Consider the following 18,959-nt stretch of genomic DNA (forward strand, 5'->3'; position numbering starts at 1 on the left):
GTCGGCGGTAAAGCAAAAGTTTGGTGAAAGGGAAGTGCCACAGCGGGAGTGCCGATTTGCTGAGAAGTAAGAGATAGAAATAGACTGTGAACCAAAAATGGAAGGCAGGCGCAGCGTTGAACAGCCGAGTACTTTCGAGGAAGACAGCCAGTTTCGAATAACAAAGCCTACAAGGCAGTTGCAAATACTTATCGAGTCGGACGACCCTGCCAGCTGTGAAGCGCTCCCACAATCATGAACGCCTGGTATCTCAAATCGCCTCAGAGTCGTACATCCCTATTCATCAATCACGCCTAGCGTCCTGCAAACTTCCTAGGGTTAACACCACAAACCCCGTAACATGCTGATCATTCTTCAGCGGCGTCCAATGCGTCATAAACGTCTCAAAACCCATCATTCTCCTCGTGCACAGCGACAAGTCCAGCGTAATAGCCTGACCAGCCTTGACCGCCGCCCTCACCCTAGACTTGTAATCCCGCGACAGGTTCCCAGAAGAATGCTGGCTCAGAAACTTAAAGACTTCCTGACCGGGAATTTGGCTGTGCTGATTCGTGGCCCGAGCTGGATATAGTAATTCTACGATTCCAGCGCTGAAGAATGAGATGAGCAGGGTTTCGGCGTTGACAATGATATATTTTGAGTAAGCGGTGTAGAAGGCATCTTTTTGTTGTTTGAAGGACATGTTGTTTAGGTCATCGAGTAGATCGCTCTCCATGCCCGGGATGCGTCCATTCGTCTGTTTTGATCTACGAAGGCTACTCCAGAGACTTGAACGGGCTGGTTTTGGTGGGGCTGGAGCTGAGCGTTGTTCTGTTTTTTCATCGTCTGAACCATGGGAGAGGATGCGGAGGATGTCGGATGTGTTGTGAATGGTTGTCGAGACGTTAATTTGACCGCCGAGGAAGAAGGCTAATTTTCCTGCTGAATCATAGAGCGGTGCAGTGTACAGTAGATTCCAGAACGGTTCCCCATGCTTTCTTTCGTTGAGCAGTAGCTCGACACATTCGGCCGGATTCTCCAAAGACTTCTTGATGCGCGTTACTGATTCGCGATCAGTCTTCCTTGTCTGCAGAAATCTGCAGTTCCTTGGTATAATCTCGTTTCTTTCGTAGCCTGTAACCTTGACGAAGCCGTCTGACGCATAGACGATCGGGTTGTCGCCCTTGTTGGGGTCCGTTAACACGAAGCAATCGCCTAGACCAGCGTACTTGTTTTTGTTTGTGGCCAAAGCTCTTGTCACGCTGGATGTCATTTGGTAACGCACGAATCTTGGGTATATGTCGGAGGCCACTAGTCTCTGTATATCGTGCTGCGCCGTGAGGAAGACAGACTCCATATTGGGCATGACTTTAGCCAGGACATGCTTGAGGTTTCTGTTAATCTGGAGTGTGACATCGTTGGGCAAGTTGACTTGATTTGGCGCATCGACTGAAATGAAGTTGCGATGTATCTCGAAGACTGTTTTTATTGCTTGGTTGAGAGACTGGTGGTATTGATCAACCTAGCCATGTGTCAGCTGGCGCCCTCTCCAGAAGCTATACTGCTAACCTTCTCCAAGAACTCCAAGTTCTCACCGCATAGTCTTGAATGGGCGAACTTCTTCAACTGATGCGCCGTAGTTGGATTGTGCAAGACAACCTGAAAGACTTCGGGTCCAAAGAAGTCTGCTATCCTCGAACTGGAGGATCCAGTCGCTGAGGTATGCTGTGTGTGCTGTGTGTCTATGGATGGCGCATAGGATTCTTCCTCATCTACGGCGGCGAGGTCGAAATCAAGTCTTCGCAGATCCTCTAGCTCTTCAGGACTGATCGGTCGGTCCATCGCACGCTTCCTGTCGAGGTGCTGAGGACTGTTCAACCGGCTGTGTGAAGAAGAAGCTCGAGGACGGCTGGGGGGAGCCAGCAAGCTATCTGTTGAGTAGTCGCGCACCAAGCGCTGGCGCGACACGGTTGGAGCATCCATGTGACATACAAGGGCGAATTAAGGTTGAAGGAAACGCAAAAGAAAGTACTTTCGATTGCTCGAAGCACCAAGTATTCGTACATCTCGACGTTGCATTGTGATTGTCAGCCACCACCTAGGTAACAGCTTGGTCTGGTATGATCGTTCGCTACTTTTCCGTTCGCCACGCTGCAGCGCAAGGATGGCTAAGATTGTGCCACCAGCTCGTGGATGAATGTACTAGGATGCCGGACAAATTTCCCGCAATCACAAGAAAAGCATGACGCCCAGATATCTGCAAGAACAAAACCCATGCCAACAACCCCAGATGGCTTTCAAGGATGCGCCCACGTTTCAGATGAGCGAGCTCGTCTCCGATCGGCACCAGTTACCCGGATGCGAGCAAGCTCGGAGCGCCGAGCTGCATTGGGTAGGCGCAGATTTCTGAAACACAGGCTAGCCTAGAATTGGTCAAGCTCACCACTTCATGTGGGGGCACATTGCAGACATGCTGGACTTCGGTTCACTAGAGATGGCGCGTATCTAGACGAGATCAGTTCTCAACGAACTTGCTACCGCCTTGCATGCTGCATGATTTTATATCTCTTACAGCGCCATTGCTGCGCATGGGTATTTCAATGTGCACTATTGACAATTCTTCAGTCTTCCTCGTGATCTCTATCCTTCCGAATTTTTTGAGCCAACCATTCCGCCTCCTGCTCTCTGAAGAACTTTCTGACATTGGGCCACAGTGATCTCCCTTTCCTTCTTCTAGTACGCACTGGCTGTACATCATTACCGACCGCCCGCACCTTCGGCCTGGTTCCGTCAGCAATTAACTCAGCATTGGCTCCAGTTGCGTGTCCGACACCATTCTTGAGCTGCTCTGTCGAGGGTCTGGGCTTCTCTCCGCTTTGCGAAAGCCTCGCTGTAGAGCCTCCCGCCTTGTTTGCAGGGTGCTTGTTGTCAGGAGGACTGTGTGTCAAGTCTACGATAGACGTGCTCTTACTCGTAGATGGAGCGTCATCTTCCGTCAAGTCGATGATGTCTTGCATATGGGTATTTTTGCCAGCCGAATAACGCGAAGATTCTTTGCCCGACCTTCGGATGGCGTGCACGATCTGTGTGAGCATTGGATCGACGTGAGAAGAATCTGTTTTCGATCCGGCGTTCTTTTCGCTTGTCTCTTCTTGACTGACGGACGACTGGACCATCGGCATATCGGCTGCGTCTGGACTGAGCTCGGCATCTGTCGCAACAGTCCATGCTCGACTAAATCTCTTACTTCCTGGTCTGGGCGGCGGCGGCATGAGTATAGCTGCTTCGGCTGCTTGTGCTGCGTTCACCGGTAACGTGCTCCCAAGTGTTGCTGGCGGAGAAGGTGCCGCTGGACGATGCTATCGTCCGTTGTACCTGTGATCTTCATAATCTAAAGGATACCGCTCATAATCCGACTGGTCTCTCCTGTCTGGACCTGGCTCAAGTTCTCGATATTGTACCATTCGTCCTCGTTCGTCGTACATAGTATGCACGTGTGAGTGTCTGTCATTGAATTGTACATACTGCCTCGTCCGTGGTGGCTCCGCAACATAGGACTGGCCTGTAGCTGCGTCGTATATGCGTTCGGCACGATACGTGGGAGCTGATATGTACTCCACAGCTTGATATGGTATTTCTGAGTAGGTTCGATCGTTGGCATAACGTATTCTCCCCGTTGACTCTTCTTGGTGCACCAGTGGAACAGCACGATGGTATGCCATGTGGTCGAGTGGCCGACCATATGTGTCGGATCGCGGGCGAGTCAGAACACGTTGAGGTGGGGAGGTTTCGCGGTAAATCATGCCCGATCGAGGTACAGGTGTGCCGTTGTGATCAAACTCGACGACGTTCGAAGGTTGCCGCTCCATCGTTTCAGGTCCGGCACCTCTTGTATTGCGTGGAAGAGAATCCGTAAAAGACCGTGGGTGGAATGCTGGTGCGGCGGCCTGTTCAACAGGAGTGAAGGGCGCTCTGCTCACGTCCGCCATTTGGTGGTTGTCGAATCCGGACCATTCTCCTCTGGTGGCCATTACGTTTGACCCATTGGCGCTGTTTGACCTTGACACCGGTCGCGATGTTCGAGCACTTCTTGACGGACCGCCACTGGGTTCTGCCATCTCAACATCGACATGGGCATCGATGGTGCTCAAAAAATCGTCGGCTGCACTAGCAGCCTGCTTCTCAGACCGACTGTGGTAAGATCGTACCGTCTCAGAACGGGACATAGCCTCTCCACGTGTATGAGCTAAGTTGACATCGTAACGTCGGGCCCGCACACTTGCCTCTGGCGGTAATGCCGTGACTGCCGAAGCCATAGGCTCAGCGAAGCGGGACCTCTGGTCATAAGTGTCGAATGTTGGTCGGAGCCGAATGTCTCGTTCGGAGAGCTCCTCGTCTTTGAGTGTTCTTGACGTAAATGACAAGGAATCTCGGGCGCTACCGCCATCACCATATGTTGCTGCCACTGAGGAAACGAACCGCGGAGGATACTGAACCTTGCGCGCATCGTAAGCGTTGTCGCTTGGAATATTTCCTGCGCCAAGAGCATAATACTGGTGGTCATCATAGAATGCTGAACGATTGTCACGACCGTGAGCCTGTAAGCGGGTAGAGTAGTTTCGAGGGGCTAGGTCAAGAACTGGGATGTCGGCCTGGACGGACTTGAGTGTTGAGGTTGTGACAGCGTCCTGAAGTAGCCCAGCTAGTTCTTCAGGCACCAATGGATGTGTCTGAAGACTTTTGATCGTCATAGGCTCTGGCAGTGCGATCATATCATTCTTCCAATCTGGCTTTGATGGAGCTGGATTTTGGTCGAGATGTGCTTTTCTGAAATGGATTAGCATATCTTGCAAAGACCAAGCGGCACGGGAATGTGCATTTCCTGTGATTATACACTCCGCGCATCGTAGCCTGTCGATTTGTTGCAAGTCTCGTAACTCCGCTTTAGTATTGATGCAGTCGGAGAAAAGGTCCAATGAAGCTTGGTTCTTGTACTCCTTATTGAACTTCGATGTAGCGGCACTGATGGCGGCGTACAAACGCAGGCAATCGGGCATAGGCAATCCGCTTGGAATCTGCCTCCAACCTCGGAGTAGCTCACTGCAGAGCATATCTCGCTGAGCCTCATACATTCCGTAACCTGGAGCAGATGCTGGCAGTACGTGCCGTTTTGTTGAACTGCCTGCAATTGAGTAGGTATTAGTGGTGCTGCTCATGAGACTCATCGTGTCCGGTGAGCGCCACCCAGCTGAAGGTATGGTCGACGTCATGACGGAACCAGGAGACATTGCCGATAGAGGTTGGTGGGACAACGTTGGCGTGTGCGTGATGCTCGGCGTGGGTGTATGCACTCGTTCAGGATGTACATTGAACGGTGGTATTTCTGGCCAATCCGCCTTCCAAGAAACTTTTTGGTTGCCGACGCTGAAGGCCGTCGTATGTTTGGAAGCATAGTGCTGGATGATGGATTCAAAGGCGAAGTGCTTAACGTTGCCTTGAACCGGACATTCGGGGCATACGAAGAGATTTTTTCGTATTTGCTCAGTTCTCGGCTTGACAGTCTGCTCAAACACCCACTTCATGTCCTCGAGCTTCAGACTCTCCTCAAACGTAATGGTTCCGGTCTGTGCTTGAAGACTTCGAATCCGAGCTTCTTCCTCGACGAATCTCTGTCTGGTGTGGATCAAGACATCTGCAGCGAACTGTGGGGAAGTCGGAAAGGTTACCCAGGCACCGTATCCGTACTTCTGCTTGATGAACTCTTCAGCTATCGAGCATAACTTTTCGCGTCTAGAGGTTTCTGCATGGGCAAGCATGTAATCATCGCTGTGAGAAGGAGGGCGAAACTGACCGGGAATTGGTGCGGTTCTCACAGCGCTTTTGGCTTCGTCCTCAAGCACTGTCTTCTGGCTTTGCTGTATCAGCCGTCCCCTGAGGGTGTCCCATGAGCTTTCATTCAGAGGCATTGGCACATGTAGCGCAGCATCGAAGGCATCCAGACGTTCCAGCATGTCTCTTGAGATTGGTGGGTTCAGCCTGCTGCATCTGGCAATAATTTCTGCCTTCTTGTAGCTCCTAATCCTTGCTCGCTCACGAGAGCCTTTCGAAGCCTTGTGTGTACCCGTGCTCTTTTGGGACCCTAACGAAGCGGAGTCTGACTGCATCGGAGGCATGCTGTATGGCATTTCAAGTCCTGGGGGCACGCCATACTGGCGTATCGGAGGTAGCGTTGTCGCCGAGAGCATACTTTGGTTTCCAATGGGCAGAGTAGCTGCGGTCATAGGAGGTCGGCTGGGCAGAGTTGCTGGAGGACGAGCGACGTCGTTTTCAACTCCAGAAACTACCTTCTGGTTGAACATGTTGGTCTTAGCACCGGCAAGCCCTTTAGCAAGCTCCCACTGTTCAAAGCGCGCAGCATCACTTTGCGCTTGTTGCCCCTGTGCCGAGAGGCCTTTGTACCATTCTTCTGCAGCTGCGATGCCAAGAGAGCGTGCTTCATTGGCTTGCTCTTGCAGGAATCTAATATCGGGCAGGAAATAGTATTTCTGTAGTTCTACTCCAATCGGAACGCTCTTATCACGAATGAGTCCCTGCGGAACAAAATGCATAGACTGTGTAAAGATGGCGGAAGGAAGGCCAGGCAGCAGAGGGGAGGCATCGGAGAGCAGCACTTGAGCATCCTAGACGGCTGTTAGATGGCACTACCCGTTGGAGGAATGCTGTTCCCTACCTTTTGCAGTCGTTGACCGAGACAGTCAACGCACGAGCGAACCTTGAAAGGCCAGATGGTCCTTACACCGCAAGAGCCAGGCCCTGCTTGCCAGGGATCTATCGTAGTGGACGGCGGAAACGAAGAGCGCTTGCCGCAGAATTGGCACTTCGTCCCGAAAGCGAGTGCAAATGACTGCATCTCTGAAACTCCCACCATAGGCTTTGGCATGTTTGGGACATACCGCCTTCGCGAACAAGACCAAATGGACTCCGGAGAGCGAATCGAAGATGGACTATGTTTATCCTTGGCAGTGGACGAATCGCATCTTGAGTCAAGCAGGCCACGGAAGCGCTGGTTGACACAAACCAAACAACCAAGAGAACGAGGATCAACGTATGAGAGTATCCGCTGGAGGATGCCAGGCGGTAAACCCTCGATGCCAGGAATGGCGTTGGGCGCCACTGGCGGCTTTGGAGGCAGGCGAGGCCTCTTGGGCAGCGGATGTCGTTCTGCTAGCTCCAGCGAGGCTGTATCCTCGGATTGTGATGCAGGTCCATTGGGGGAAGGAGTGGGTATGGAGACATGGACCAAAGTGGCTGGGGACCGTTTGCGCTTCCCAGTGCTGACATTGTCCTCAGTGAATGGAGTGTCTTCCATGCCGGGCAAGGAAAGGGAAAGACATAAGAGAAGGGTGGGGACAGGGCTATGTCTTGCTAGTGAAGACAGAGAGTGTAGTATCTCAAGGATTTTGAGAGCTTGCCGCGTTCGAAGTAGGTGCCACACCAGTCACAATGCAGAGCCAGTCTCAAGGTGGTACCTCTCGCAAGTACGATCGGGTGTGAATGAGGGACAAGGTCGAAGCTGTTGACCGAGATGAGCGTCGTGCTGCGGCGAGTGTAGTGAGAGATCCAGGAATGTTGTTCGAAAACATGAATCTGGTGGCTGGTGTACTAGTGAAGACTGTAATGCGATATTGCTGAGCTTACACGCTGAACAGAATAGCGCGTTGACGTTGCGACCAACTGCTGAAGAAGCAACTGCAAGAATGTACAATAGGCCTTGAACAGGCACAGGATCCGGCAAACAGTCGTAGAATAAAAGCGTATCGCGACGAGGCACGAGATATAACGGCAGTCCGTGGGAAGGTGCGAAGTAGAAGAGCAGCAGCGAGTCGCAGGTCGCAGGCAGTCACGGGGTGGCCTCCAACTGCTGTTCTTGCCTCTTCAGCCTCCAATTCGTGGCAGCCACCGAGCCTTAGGCTCCACTGGTTGATTTGGCGCTGCCACGGCATAGTCGCATTGCTCTCTCCGCGCTGCCAAGTCTGGTTCGTCATAAGCTGGACTGCGGCCAGGTTGCGACTCTGGAACATGGGAAGAGGCAGCGTACAAACAGCTGCTAAACTGCTACATCCTGTACAGCGTACATATTGGTCGTTCTTGTTGACCACTCACATACTGTTCGCACAAGCCACATTTCGTTTGCTATATTGACAGACTAGTCCTCGAGGCCTACAAGCTCTGCTTACTGTATTATAACTTGCCGACCACAAGCTGGGTTTGTGTTAGGCAAGCAATATAACGAGCACTTACTTCTCTTACTCACGCAACGACATCGCCATGGCGTCCCTCAACCTGTCCACGAACGGACCTTCGATCTCGAAAAGCTATCAATCCGTGGTCAACGCTCCTCCCCCATCGGGCGCTGCTGCCTCGTCACCAACATATGGCCAGTGGGCTGTCTTTTCCGTTTCGGCCCCTCTTGCGAATGCCTTTCAGGACTCGGGCAGCAAGGAAAGTGTCTTGAAAGTACAAAGTACCGGAGGTGAGTTGGACAGCGGACGGCATGGTCATCAGCTAAGATTCGGCAGAGGGTGAGATTGTCGACTTAATAGACGAATTCTCCGATGGCCGAGTTCAATTTGCTTTCCTGAAAGTCAAGGACTCCAACACTGGCCTGCCAAAGAACGCTCTCATTGCATGGTGTGGCGAGGGTGTGCCAGAGAGGACCAAAGGATACTTCACCAGCCATATGACTGCTGTGGCCAAGCTACTGCATGTACGTACCACTTCTCGCGGTTTCAGACAGTACTAACGAGGGCAGGGCTACCACGTACAAATCACTGCACGATCCGACCGAGACCTTACTCCCGAAAGCATTATTCAGAAGGTTGCAGATGCTTCTGGTTCCAAATACTCTAGCAATGATGCCCCTCCACCAGTTGCTGCCTCCACGAAACCTGCTGTTGCCTCGAAGCCTGCGTTCACCCCCACACAAAGCTCAGCCGTGCCTATCCGTTCTGCGAGGCGGCCGGACGCAAATCTGGATGCGGATGGCTGGGGCAACGATGCGCCGCCCGTAACCAGAACACAGCTAGAAAAGGTACAATCCGCCTACCAGCCCACAAAAGTCAACATGAGAGACCTGACATCGCAAAAACCTGCCACCTCCAGCTTTAACGCCCCTAGCGCATCGGACGACCGGCCTGACGTGGTGAGAGGTGCATATCAGCCCATCGGAAAAGTTGACATTGCCGAAATTCGTAGACAAGCTAAGGAATCGGGACAAATCAAAGATGAGAGGCCAGAAACGGTCAAAGGATCCTACGAGCCGGTTGGCAAGGTTGATATTGCTGCCATTCGAGCTCGAGCACAAAAGCCCGAATCCTCCTTCTCTCCTCCGGAACCAGCTGCCCCAGAACCACAAGAGGACGAGCAACCGTCACTAGCCCAAAGATCTGCCGCCTTCTCTCAGTCAAGTCCGCTTACATCAATGCCTAAGCCGAAGGTTGTCAACAAGTTTGGCGGTAGCAGCGCCTTTACAGGCACCAAAGCTCCAACGCCAGGTGGCTTTGGGGCCAAACCCGCGGCGCCCGCTGCACCAGTTGGAGCAGCAAGCCGCACGTTCGCTGATCAAGGAGGAAAGACACCAGCACAAATCTGGGCGGAGAAGAAAGCACGAGAGCGAGGAGCAAGTGGAAGTGGTTCTGGCCTACCACCATCGGGATATACTGGCGCTGCTCCTGTCCTCGAGCAAAAGAGCGGCAACACTGGTTGGGAGAGCGGCTACTCCGGCAAGAAGTGGGGTGCAGTTGAAATCAACAAGACAGGTCGATCAAGCATCCCTGAGCAGCGGACAGGTGAGCCTGCCGCAGAAGAGGAGACTCCATCATCTCCCGCCGGCGGTATCAGCTCCCTTCGAGACCGATTTAGTGGTGCTCCTCCGATGGGGGCTCCGGCCGCTTCCAGCTTCGACAGAGCCCCTCCGCCAGCGCCCGAGCCAGAAACAAGCACAAAGCCAAACCGTGGTATTCCCATTCCAGGTCTACCACCTGCACAACAGCAAGAGGAAGAGGAAGAAGAAGAAGAAGAAGAACCATCAGCACCAGGAATTCCTCCTCCACCAGCTGTGCCAAGGAGCCCTACTCCGGAAACGCCAGAACGAGAAAGCTCACCCATCCGTGTTGCTATGCCTGTTAGTAAAGCTGCACCTGTTCAAGACGCTCATGAAGAGATTACTTCCCCACCACCTGTCATGCCAACGCAATCGATTGGCCGTGCTGTGCCAGAGCCCCAGCAAGAGGAGGATGGCGAACCGGAAAGTGGTCCAGATCCAGGCAGATTTGCCGCGCAAGCTGCCCCTGACAGCGGTTTCGGCAGAGCACCAGAAGCACCACCCACTCCCACTGCTGATGCCGGCACTGACAGCGGAGAACGTGCCCGTGCCGAATACGATTACGAAGCCCAGGAAGATAACGAAATCTCCTTCACCGAGGGCGAGATCCTCACCGACATTCAGAAGGTCGATCCTGACTGGTGGGTTGTCACAAACACCAAAGGTCAGCAGGGACTTGTGCCTGCCAATTATCTGCAACTCATCGAGGAGGACGACCACATTCCGTCTTCGACCCAACCAGCAGCAAACCAGACGCCGGCTGCACCAGTACCAGCACACGCGCCTGCACCTGCAGCAATCCCAAGTCAAGGCAAGACTGCTAAGGCTATGTATGACTACGAGGCAGGAGAGGACAACGAGATCTCGTTCCCTGAGAACGCCATCATCACCAACATTGTAAGTGGACGTTCTATATCTCGCTGTCCCATCGCTAACATGCACAGGAATTTCCGGACGACGACTGGTGGCAGGGCGAGTACAAGGGCAAAGCCGGTTTGTTCCCTGCAGCGTATGTCGAGCTTCAAGGTTAGACACGAGCCGATGTCGGATCCTTCTCCTTTACCATGCGGTTGAATCAGTCAGGTGCATCTACGGACCTCGACACTACCGTTCGACTTTGAGTCATCTCCACGCCAGATACTCGGCGTCTGCGAAGTCTCTGTGACGGAGCTTGGTTGTTAGGTGCAGATGTGGAAGTTGATACCATCGAGGAGTGAACCAATAAAAAGTGCTTGAAAGCGGAAAGATTTGCTTCGAGTGGAGCAATTCCTCGACTCCGAAATGCTCTTCTTCATCAGTGACCACCGACTGCAGAAAAATTTCAGGTATAGCGAGTGACGAGAAAACAGTGCACATTCGTGGTATTTTTGGGGAGATTTTTTGAGCATAGATACATATCAAAGCACAATGTTGACCGCATAGCCTCTTACGAGTACCCTTCCCTATAACTTCATGGCATAGATGCTGTGGTTGCTGCTAACGCTCTGACTTTGGTTATCGTAGCTTATCTATTCGTCCCAAAAAGATTTCGGTGGACCGAACTATCAACGGCGCTCACAACCAGTAGGTGAAGAGTCAAGTGTGTACCACGAATTCAGCTCAAAATTACTTTGACTGAGCTTCTGGCATACTCTCCTCCCGGCGAGGGGCCTCAAACATGGCTTCCTCAGCAAGATGTCTGCGACAAGTGAGCTCCAGGCTGCTCCAACAAGCTAGACCAGCTGTCGCACGACCAACTGTGCGCGCTTTCTCTTCCCACATTGTCCAGAAGAACAACCACTTAATAGCACCTCGCGACCCCTACTGGCTACAAACACGCAAGTTCACAAGATCGACTCGCCGTTATGCTGCTGTTCAAGAAGCTCCGAAGGCAGAGGCCTACCTCAACAGCGGAGTCATCGAGCCCGGCAAGAATTTAGTGGATGTGAAGAAGGTCCTGGTCATTGGTAGTGGTGGTTTGGCCATTGGTCAGGCTGGTGAATTCGATTACTCGGGTATGGTATATGGTATGCCAGTATGAGCTCAAGCTGACCATATCGCAGGATCTCAAGCTCTGAAAGCCCTCAAAGAAGCCAACGTCAGATCCGTCCTGATTAACCCCAACATTGCTACTATCCAGACCGACCACAAGCTCGCCGACGAAGTATACTACCTGCCCGTTACGCCCGAGTATGTCACCTATGTTATCGAACGAGAGAAGCCAGATGGCATCATGCTGGCATTTGGCGGTCAGACCGCGCTCAATTTGGGTGTCAAGATGCAGAGGATGGGTATATTCGAACGCTACGGTGTAAAGGTGCTCGGAACCAGCATCAGAACATTGGAGGTCTCGGAAGATCGGGACCTGTTCGCAAAAGCACTGAAAGAGATCAACATCCCAATTGCTGAGTCGATAGCTGTGAACACAGTCGACGAAGCTCTCAAGGCCGCAGAAAGCGTGGGCTACCCAATCATTGTTCGGTCCGCCTACGCACTTGGTGGCTTGGGCTCTGGTTTCGCAAACAATCCGGAAGAACTCAGCAATCTATCGTCTCGGTCTCTCTCCCTATCGCCTCAGATACTGGTCGAGAAATCTTTGAAAGGCTGGAAAGAAGTGGAATACGAGGTCGTCCGAGATGCTGAGAACAACTGCATTACTGTTTGCAACATGGAGAACTTTGACCCGCTGGGAGTTCATACTGGAGACAGTATTGTCGTGTCTCCCAGTCAAACCTTGAGCGATGAGGAATACCACATGCTGCGAACCGCTGCTATCAAGATTGTCCGACATTTAGGCGTGGTGGGAGAGTGCAATGTGCAGTACTCCCTTCAGCCAGATGGTCTAGACTATCGGGTTATTGAGGTCAATGCCCGTCTCTCTAGATCCTCTGCGCTTGCCTCGAAAGCTACAGGTTACCCGCTTGCATATACAGCTGCCAAGATTGGCCTAGGTCATTCCCTACCTGAACTGCCAAATGCCGTCACGAAAACTACCACAGCAAACTTCGAACCTTCCCTTGATTACATTGTCACCAAGATTCCACGATGGGATCTGTCCAAGTTCCAGCATGTCAAACGAGATATTGGAAGTGCCATGAAGTCAGTGGGAGAAGTCATGGCGATCGGTCGAACCTTCGAAGAATCCTTTCAAAAGGCAATCCGGCAGGTTGATCCTCGATACGTTGGTTTCCAAGGCGACAGCTTCGACGACCTGGACGATGTACTCAAGAACCCCACGGACCGACGTTGGTTAGCAGTCGGACAGGCCATGATTCATGAAGGGTATACGGCTAAGCAGGTGCACGATCTCTCCAAGATCGACATGTGGTTCCTGCACAAACTGCAAAACCTGGTCGATACCATCAATGAGATCAAGGCCACAGGTTCATTGAGCGGCGTCAAGCACGAGCTCATGCTCAAGGCTAAGAAGCAAGGTTTCTCCGACAAGCAAATTGCACTGTACTGTGGATCATCGGAGGCAGAAGTCCGAAAGCGACGACATCAGTTTAACATCCGACCGTGGGTGAAGAAGATCGATACCTTGGCTGCCGAGTTCCCTGCCGATACGAACTACCTCTACACCACCTACAACGCCAGCACGCACGACGTGACATTCGAAGATAACGGCACGATCATCCTCGGATCAGGTGTTTACCGTATCGGTTCCTCCGTCGAGTTCGACTGGTGTGCCGTCAATGCCACCCTGTCCCTGAAGAACATGGGCAAGAAGACCGTAATGATAAATGTAAGTTGCTATCCCTTCTTATACGCACGAGTGCACCCCTGCTCCTATCCTGGACCTCTGGAGCCTAGTGCTCTCTTCTTATGTCTACCAAACACGTGCTAACTTTCTTCCCAGTACAATCCGGAGACTTACAGCACTGATTTCGACGTTGCTGACAAACTCTACTTCGAAGAACTCTCCTACGAGCGTGTAATGGACATCTACGAACTCGAATCCGCTAAAGGTGTAGTAGTAAGCGTAGGCGGCCAACTCCCCCAAAACATCGCCCTCCGCCTCCAAGAAGAAGGGTCCTGCAACGTCCTCGGAACCGACCCTCGCGACATCGACAAAGCCGAAGACCGCCACAAATTCTCCTCGATCCTCGACTCAATAGGCGTCGACCAGCCTGCCTGGAAAGAACTGTCCACCCCTGAAGATGCCGAAGCCTTCGCAGACGAAGTCGGCTACCCCGTCCTCGTCCGCCCTTCCTACGTCCTCTCTGGCGCCGCAATGTCTGTAATCCACAGCCAAGACGAACTCCGCGATAAACTTCTCAATGCCGCCTCCGTCTCGCCAGACCATCCCGTCGTCCTCACCAAGTTCATCGAAGGCGCGCAAGAAATTGACGTTGACGCCGTAGCAAGCGAAGGACAACTCCTCATCCACGCCGTCTCCGAACACGTCGAGGCAGCAGGCGTCCACTCCGGTGATGCAACGCTTGTCCTCCCGCCCGCCAACCTGGACGCCAATATCATGGCCCGCGTCAAGGAAATCGCAGAAAAAGTCGCAAAGGCATGGAGCATCACCGGCCCCTTCAACATGCAAATCATCAAGGCTGATTCCGACAAGAACGGCACACTCCCCGAGCCAGCCCTCAAAGTAATAGAATGCAATCTCCGCGCCTCGCGCTCTTTCCCATTCGTCTCAAAGGTCCTCGGTACAAACTTCATCGACGTTGCAACCAAGGCGCTCGCGAAAACAGATGTCCCGGCTCCGCAAGATCTAATGGCTCAAAAGAGAGACTACGTCGCCACCAAAGTCCCACAATTCAGCTGGACACGTCTAGCCGGCGCAGATCCCTACCTCGGCGTCGAAATGTCAAGTACAGGTGAAATCGCCTGTTTCGGAAAAGACGTCATCGAAGCATACTGGGCATCCCTCCAAAGTACAATGAACTTCCGCATGCCAGAGCCAGGCGAGGGTATCCTCCTCGGTGGAAGTACCGAGCTCCCCGAGCTGCCGAAGATCGTGGAGTACCTCAAGCCACTCGAGTATAAGTTCTATTCCGCGGACGAAGGCGTCAAGACGCACCTTGAGAAGGCTGGTGCAAGGGTTGAGGTGTTGGAGTTCCCGGTTACGGATAAGAATAAGTTGAGGGGTGTGTTTGAGAAGAACAATATTAAGGGGGTGTTTAATATTGCGAAGAGTAGGGGGAAGACGTTGACGGATAAGGATTATGTTATGAGGAGGAATGCGGTGGATTTTGGGGTGCCGTTGTTTATGGAGGCTAAGGTGAGTGCAGTTTATCATTAATTGTAGTGATTGGACAGGGACTAATATGTTACAGACTGCGCTGCTGTTTGCTCAGTGCATGAACGCGAAACTACCGAGGCAGGAGGGGATACCGGCTGAGGTGAGGAGTTGGAGTGAGTTTACGGGGGAGAGGATGATGTAAGGGGAGGTTGGAAAAGAAGAGGAGAAGATGTAGATGGATAGACAGTTGTAGATGGCCGAGGTCCAGACCAGTTTTGCGAGGTAAGTATGGCAAGGTACACCACACTACACTACAAATAGGCGTTCGATGGGGCGCGGAATACTGCAGATACTTGTCTAGATTTGGTGGACACGTCAAGGCAGGTAGAGAAGATAGATAGATGAATGCAGATTCAGGTGTTGCGCAAATCAGGATTACTGGGGTCTTGTTACAGTATCTGGCAACACTAACCCATCCTCCACTCTACTGTACGTTGTCAACACAACCAACCACATATTTGACTACTCGTAGTCGATAGCATGTCGTCAAGGAAGCTCGAGTGGCGTGGATAAGGTAATGCTCTAAGCTCGTTGACGTGGTTGAGGACGACGATGGGGAGGACAACAGGACTCTTCTCAGTGCTCAGCTGATCAAAAGACCTCTGAACTGCAGCCTGCTCGACACTGGACATGCAGTGAAGACCGACTTTGAGCACCTGGGGCACGCCCTGCCGTAAAGCGGTGCAAGGAAAGAAAGGAAGGTAGGGGTAATGCCTCGCTGCTCGGAGTGTTTGGTTTGTATTCTCCGATATGGGGGATGCCATAGCCTTGTAGAAACCTGTTTCGTGGTGCATCAGGGAGGACCAGGTTGACTGACTGATATGGGCTACTTGACTGCTTGAGGATGGTTTCTGAGCACTCGGAGTGGCAGTGCGCCTTGACTATGAACGCAGTGCAAGTGAAGAGAGGCAGGGAGCTGATCTCTTGATGCTCAAGGGTGCTTACTTCGTGGTCTCTGGAAGACGCCATAGCTCCTCGAGAACTCTCTTGTCGTGTGCCAACGACGTCAATTTAATCGGAATAAGCTGGCCGACTGTGGAAACATCTGAGCACACTGGAGTAACCCATAGCCATGAAAGCAGCACAAGGGGAAGACATGTGGACGTTTGGTTTCGAGTGCTCGGAAAATGCTGGACTCGTATTCTCTGGAGGACGCCATAGCACCTTGAGGAACTCTTTCGTGGTGCATCGACGATCTCCAACTGTCTGGTATGGGCTGACTTTTGGTGGACAGCACTGAGCACTCGGGAGTGCCCCAGGACCATGAAAGCAGCACAAGGGGGAGACGTGTGAACAGCTGATTTTCAATGCTCGGAAAATGCTGGATTCGTATTCTCTGGAGGACGCCGAGCCAGAAACATACAGTAGCCCATTGCATGCTAAGTACTAATACAGCAAATGGGGCATGCTATTACAAGCTCATATCGTATCATACCAGCGCCACGCAATGCTCAGCATATCGAAAAACACCCCTTCAGACCTCCCAGGAGTACGCCAGCACCCACAAATCGCCCCCTCGCCAACTCAAGAAAACTTCCACCGATTCCCGCAATTCTGGCACTCGCAAAAAGTCGTCATAGGTTCATCAGCAGATCTCGTCTGAGCCTGTGTGAAGGACACCTGCTTCTGTTTACACTTTCCGCACTCCAGCGTCGCAGAGATCGACTTAGCTTCCTCCGGAACCATAGCACTATTCAAATTCTCCTTGTGAATCTTCGCTTCCTCGGCGCGTTGTGATTCAGACTTCATCTCCTCGTGTGTCATTGTTGCGAAGCGCTCTGGAGCCAGTGCACCGCTCAGTATCCGCTGGCGCAGCTCGGGATTCGATTTGTTCTTGAGGTTTTGGTATAGACTTCGTATCTTCTCCTTGTAGAAATCGGAGGAGGGGGACGACTGCGCATCGGGGTTGGTGATGATTGCGCGTTCGATTCCTTTTGCCTTTTCGAGAACCCGGGAGGGTGCCTGATCTGAGCCAGCGACTAAACCGTCGTATAGCAGGCCAATACTATTGTTCCGTGCTGGCTCGCCGGCTATTATTGTGCTTCGGTCGATTTTGTCTGTTTTCCACGTTCTCTTGTCGAGGGGGACGCCAGTGGGCAGTTTCGAGTCGCTGGAGGAGGGTGCTTTCGAAGGTGCTGGCGATGCGCTGCCGTTCTGTGCTGGTGAAGCTGCTCCTCCCTTATTTCCCTGCTGTATGTCCTTGCGCCATTGTGAGACGATATCGGCGGCCAATCGAGGTATTTGGGGGTCGACTTGTTGGAGGGTTTTGAGCTTGTTGACTATCTTGCCGACTTGCGTCTTTCGCAGTAGTTCCTCTGACGGTTTCACACCCTTCTGGAGGTCCCTGAGCAGTCGTATTATGTTTGCGGCTGGCTCCTTTGCACTGACGGCCTTCTGGAGGGCGTCAGACGCCTGTTTGACCTCGCGCTCGTTCATCATGGCGAATTTGTGGGAGGTGATATCGGGGAGCGATGGGCGAGATTTACGCGTATAAGAGACAGCAATGCGACACCAGGGAAGGTGCCAGTGTCGCAAACGACACAACACGAGAGGCAATCGAGCACGTGGGACGCGAGGCTGGCATTCTTTCAAAAGGCAAGGCTGACGTCATTTTTGTACATCGGGGAGGGCACCAGACATCCAGATCGTGCAATTGACGGCTATCACTATTGCGCACAACACCTGCCTTTACCATCTCGTAGGCACTGGGATCTGTCTCGCTGAAGATCAGTCGAGGAGGACACCAGGTCAGAAAGTTGTGGTTGGATGGTTCCTTCAACCTATGCTTCACCGCATCTCAGTGCTGCCTCGGTAGAGACGTCGCTGATATGATACCCCAGCAGCATGGTATAGCGATCGTTTCTCATGTTTCATGAAGTATGGATAAGAACAAAAGCGCTGAAATGCCCTGAACCAGAATTCACCCTTTCTCCATACAGAATCAACCTTCGAAGTCATCCTCACATCAAGCATGCATTGCCTGTCCCTGATGTGTTTCTGGCCCTCCTGACAGATTGCTCACAAACTCGCGGTATCTAAACACATCCCCATTCTGGCTTCCACGAGACGTGCCGATACCTCTCAGGCCAGACAGTCCTGTCCCACTCTTGCCCAATATCCTCCGACCAGTGAATCCTTTCAATGCATCATCGATGTCTCTTTCCGATAATGGTCTCTCACCAGGTTCTGGAGGAGTGGTTAAAAGTGCTCTCCTCAACTCAGCAACATCCACCTGACCACTGTCGTCATCGTCGAAAGCAGAGAATGCGTTGAGCAGCTCTTGTTGTGGTGAGATGGACACCAAAGCAGATGCTAAGGAGTTAAGGTATTGTGGTAGGGAGATCTGTTGTGGCGCGCCGGGCGGGAACAGCTGTGACATCTCGTTTGTGCTAAGACCGAGTGACTGCAGTGTTTCGGCAACATTGGCAGGGTTGATTGTGCCTGTTGAATCTGCGTCTAGAACTGAGAAAGACTCCCTTAGTGAATGTAGGAGTGCTGGAGGCAGCCTTGAGACATCATCGCCCATTGCAGGTGTGGATCTTGCAGGAGCATAAGATTGCTTGGCTACAGGTGGCTGTGGTAGCTTCCTTGCTGGGGAGGGTGAGGATGGCATCTCGGGCATTCTCATAGTCGGTACTGGCTCTGAGGATATCTTTGTGGGTGTCACTATCATCGACTCTCCTTCCTCCTCTTCAGATACTGTGTACGAGTGTTTCAGCTTGGAAGGCGAGGATAGCGGCGATGCTTGGGCCCGACTCGGCGGGGTGCTTGCTCTATAAGCAGCCGGCGAACTCGGGGAGCCAGCGCGGCGGAAGGGGGATGATCGAGTAGACATCGAGAACGACTATAATGGTAAGTATA

General features: G+C 52.4%; 7 protein-coding genes across 7 annotated transcripts; 2 read left to right on the forward strand and 5 right to left on the reverse strand.

The window, feature by feature from the left end:
• Positions 1–283: 283 nt before the first annotated feature.
• PMZ80_006567 (uncharacterized protein) lies at positions 284–1,821 on the reverse strand (the record flags this gene model as incomplete). The annotated part of the gene is made up of 2 exons (XM_064874979.1): positions 284–1,501; positions 1,549–1,821. 2 exons carry the CDS (start codon positions 1,819–1,821, stop codon positions 284–286), a joined length of 1,491 nt encoding a protein of 496 aa, XP_064729379.1.
• A 779-nt stretch (positions 1,822–2,600) lies between these two features.
• PMZ80_006568 (uncharacterized protein) lies at positions 2,601–3,251 on the reverse strand (the record flags this gene model as incomplete). The annotated part of the gene is made up of 1 exon (XM_064874980.1): positions 2,601–3,251. One exon carries the CDS (start codon positions 3,249–3,251, stop codon positions 2,601–2,603), a length of 651 nt encoding a protein of 216 aa, XP_064729380.1.
• Positions 3,252–3,338: 87 nt separating this feature from the next.
• Positions 3,339–7,348, reverse strand: PMZ80_006569 (uncharacterized protein; the record flags this gene model as incomplete). Its single annotated transcript, XM_064874981.1, has 2 exons — positions 3,339–6,659; positions 6,710–7,348. The coding sequence occupies 2 exons, from the start codon at positions 7,346–7,348 to the stop codon at positions 3,339–3,341; spliced, it is 3,960 nt and encodes a 1,319-aa protein (XP_064729381.1).
• Positions 7,349–8,307: 959 nt separating this feature from the next.
• Positions 8,308–10,893, forward strand: ABP1 (actin binding protein; the record flags this gene model as incomplete). Its single annotated transcript, XM_064874982.1, has 4 exons — positions 8,308–8,512; positions 8,559–8,746; positions 8,792–10,759; positions 10,807–10,893. The coding sequence occupies 4 exons, from the start codon at positions 8,308–8,310 to the stop codon at positions 10,891–10,893; spliced, it is 2,448 nt and encodes an 815-aa protein (XP_064729382.1).
• Positions 10,894–11,519: 626 nt separating this feature from the next.
• CPA2 (carbamoyl-phosphate synthase (glutamine-hydrolyzing) cpa2) lies at positions 11,520–15,240 on the forward strand (the record flags this gene model as incomplete). The annotated part of the gene is made up of 4 exons (XM_064874983.1): positions 11,520–11,856; positions 11,905–13,586; positions 13,701–15,077; positions 15,133–15,240. The coding sequence occupies 4 exons, from the start codon at positions 11,520–11,522 to the stop codon at positions 15,238–15,240; spliced, it is 3,504 nt and encodes a 1,167-aa protein (XP_064729383.1).
• Positions 15,241–16,622: 1,382 nt separating this feature from the next.
• On the reverse strand, positions 16,623–17,534 carry tfs1 (transcription elongation factor TFIIS; the record flags this gene model as incomplete). Its single annotated transcript, XM_064874984.1, has 1 exon — positions 16,623–17,534. The coding sequence occupies one exon, from the start codon at positions 17,532–17,534 to the stop codon at positions 16,623–16,625; it is 912 nt and encodes a 303-aa protein (XP_064729384.1).
• Positions 17,535–18,063: 529 nt separating this feature from the next.
• Positions 18,064–18,933, reverse strand: PMZ80_006573 (uncharacterized protein; the record flags this gene model as incomplete). The annotated part of the gene is made up of 1 exon (XM_064874985.1): positions 18,064–18,933. One exon carries the CDS (start codon positions 18,931–18,933, stop codon positions 18,064–18,066), a length of 870 nt encoding a protein of 289 aa, XP_064729385.1.
• Positions 18,934–18,959: the final 26 nt, after the last annotated feature.

Source organism: Knufia obscura (assembly GCF_036327395.1).
Source record: "Knufia obscura strain CCFEE 5817 isolate CBS 148926 chromosome Unknown scaffold_7, whole genome shotgun sequence".
NCBI lineage: Eukaryota > Fungi > Ascomycota > Eurotiomycetes > Chaetothyriales > Trichomeriaceae > Knufia > Knufia obscura.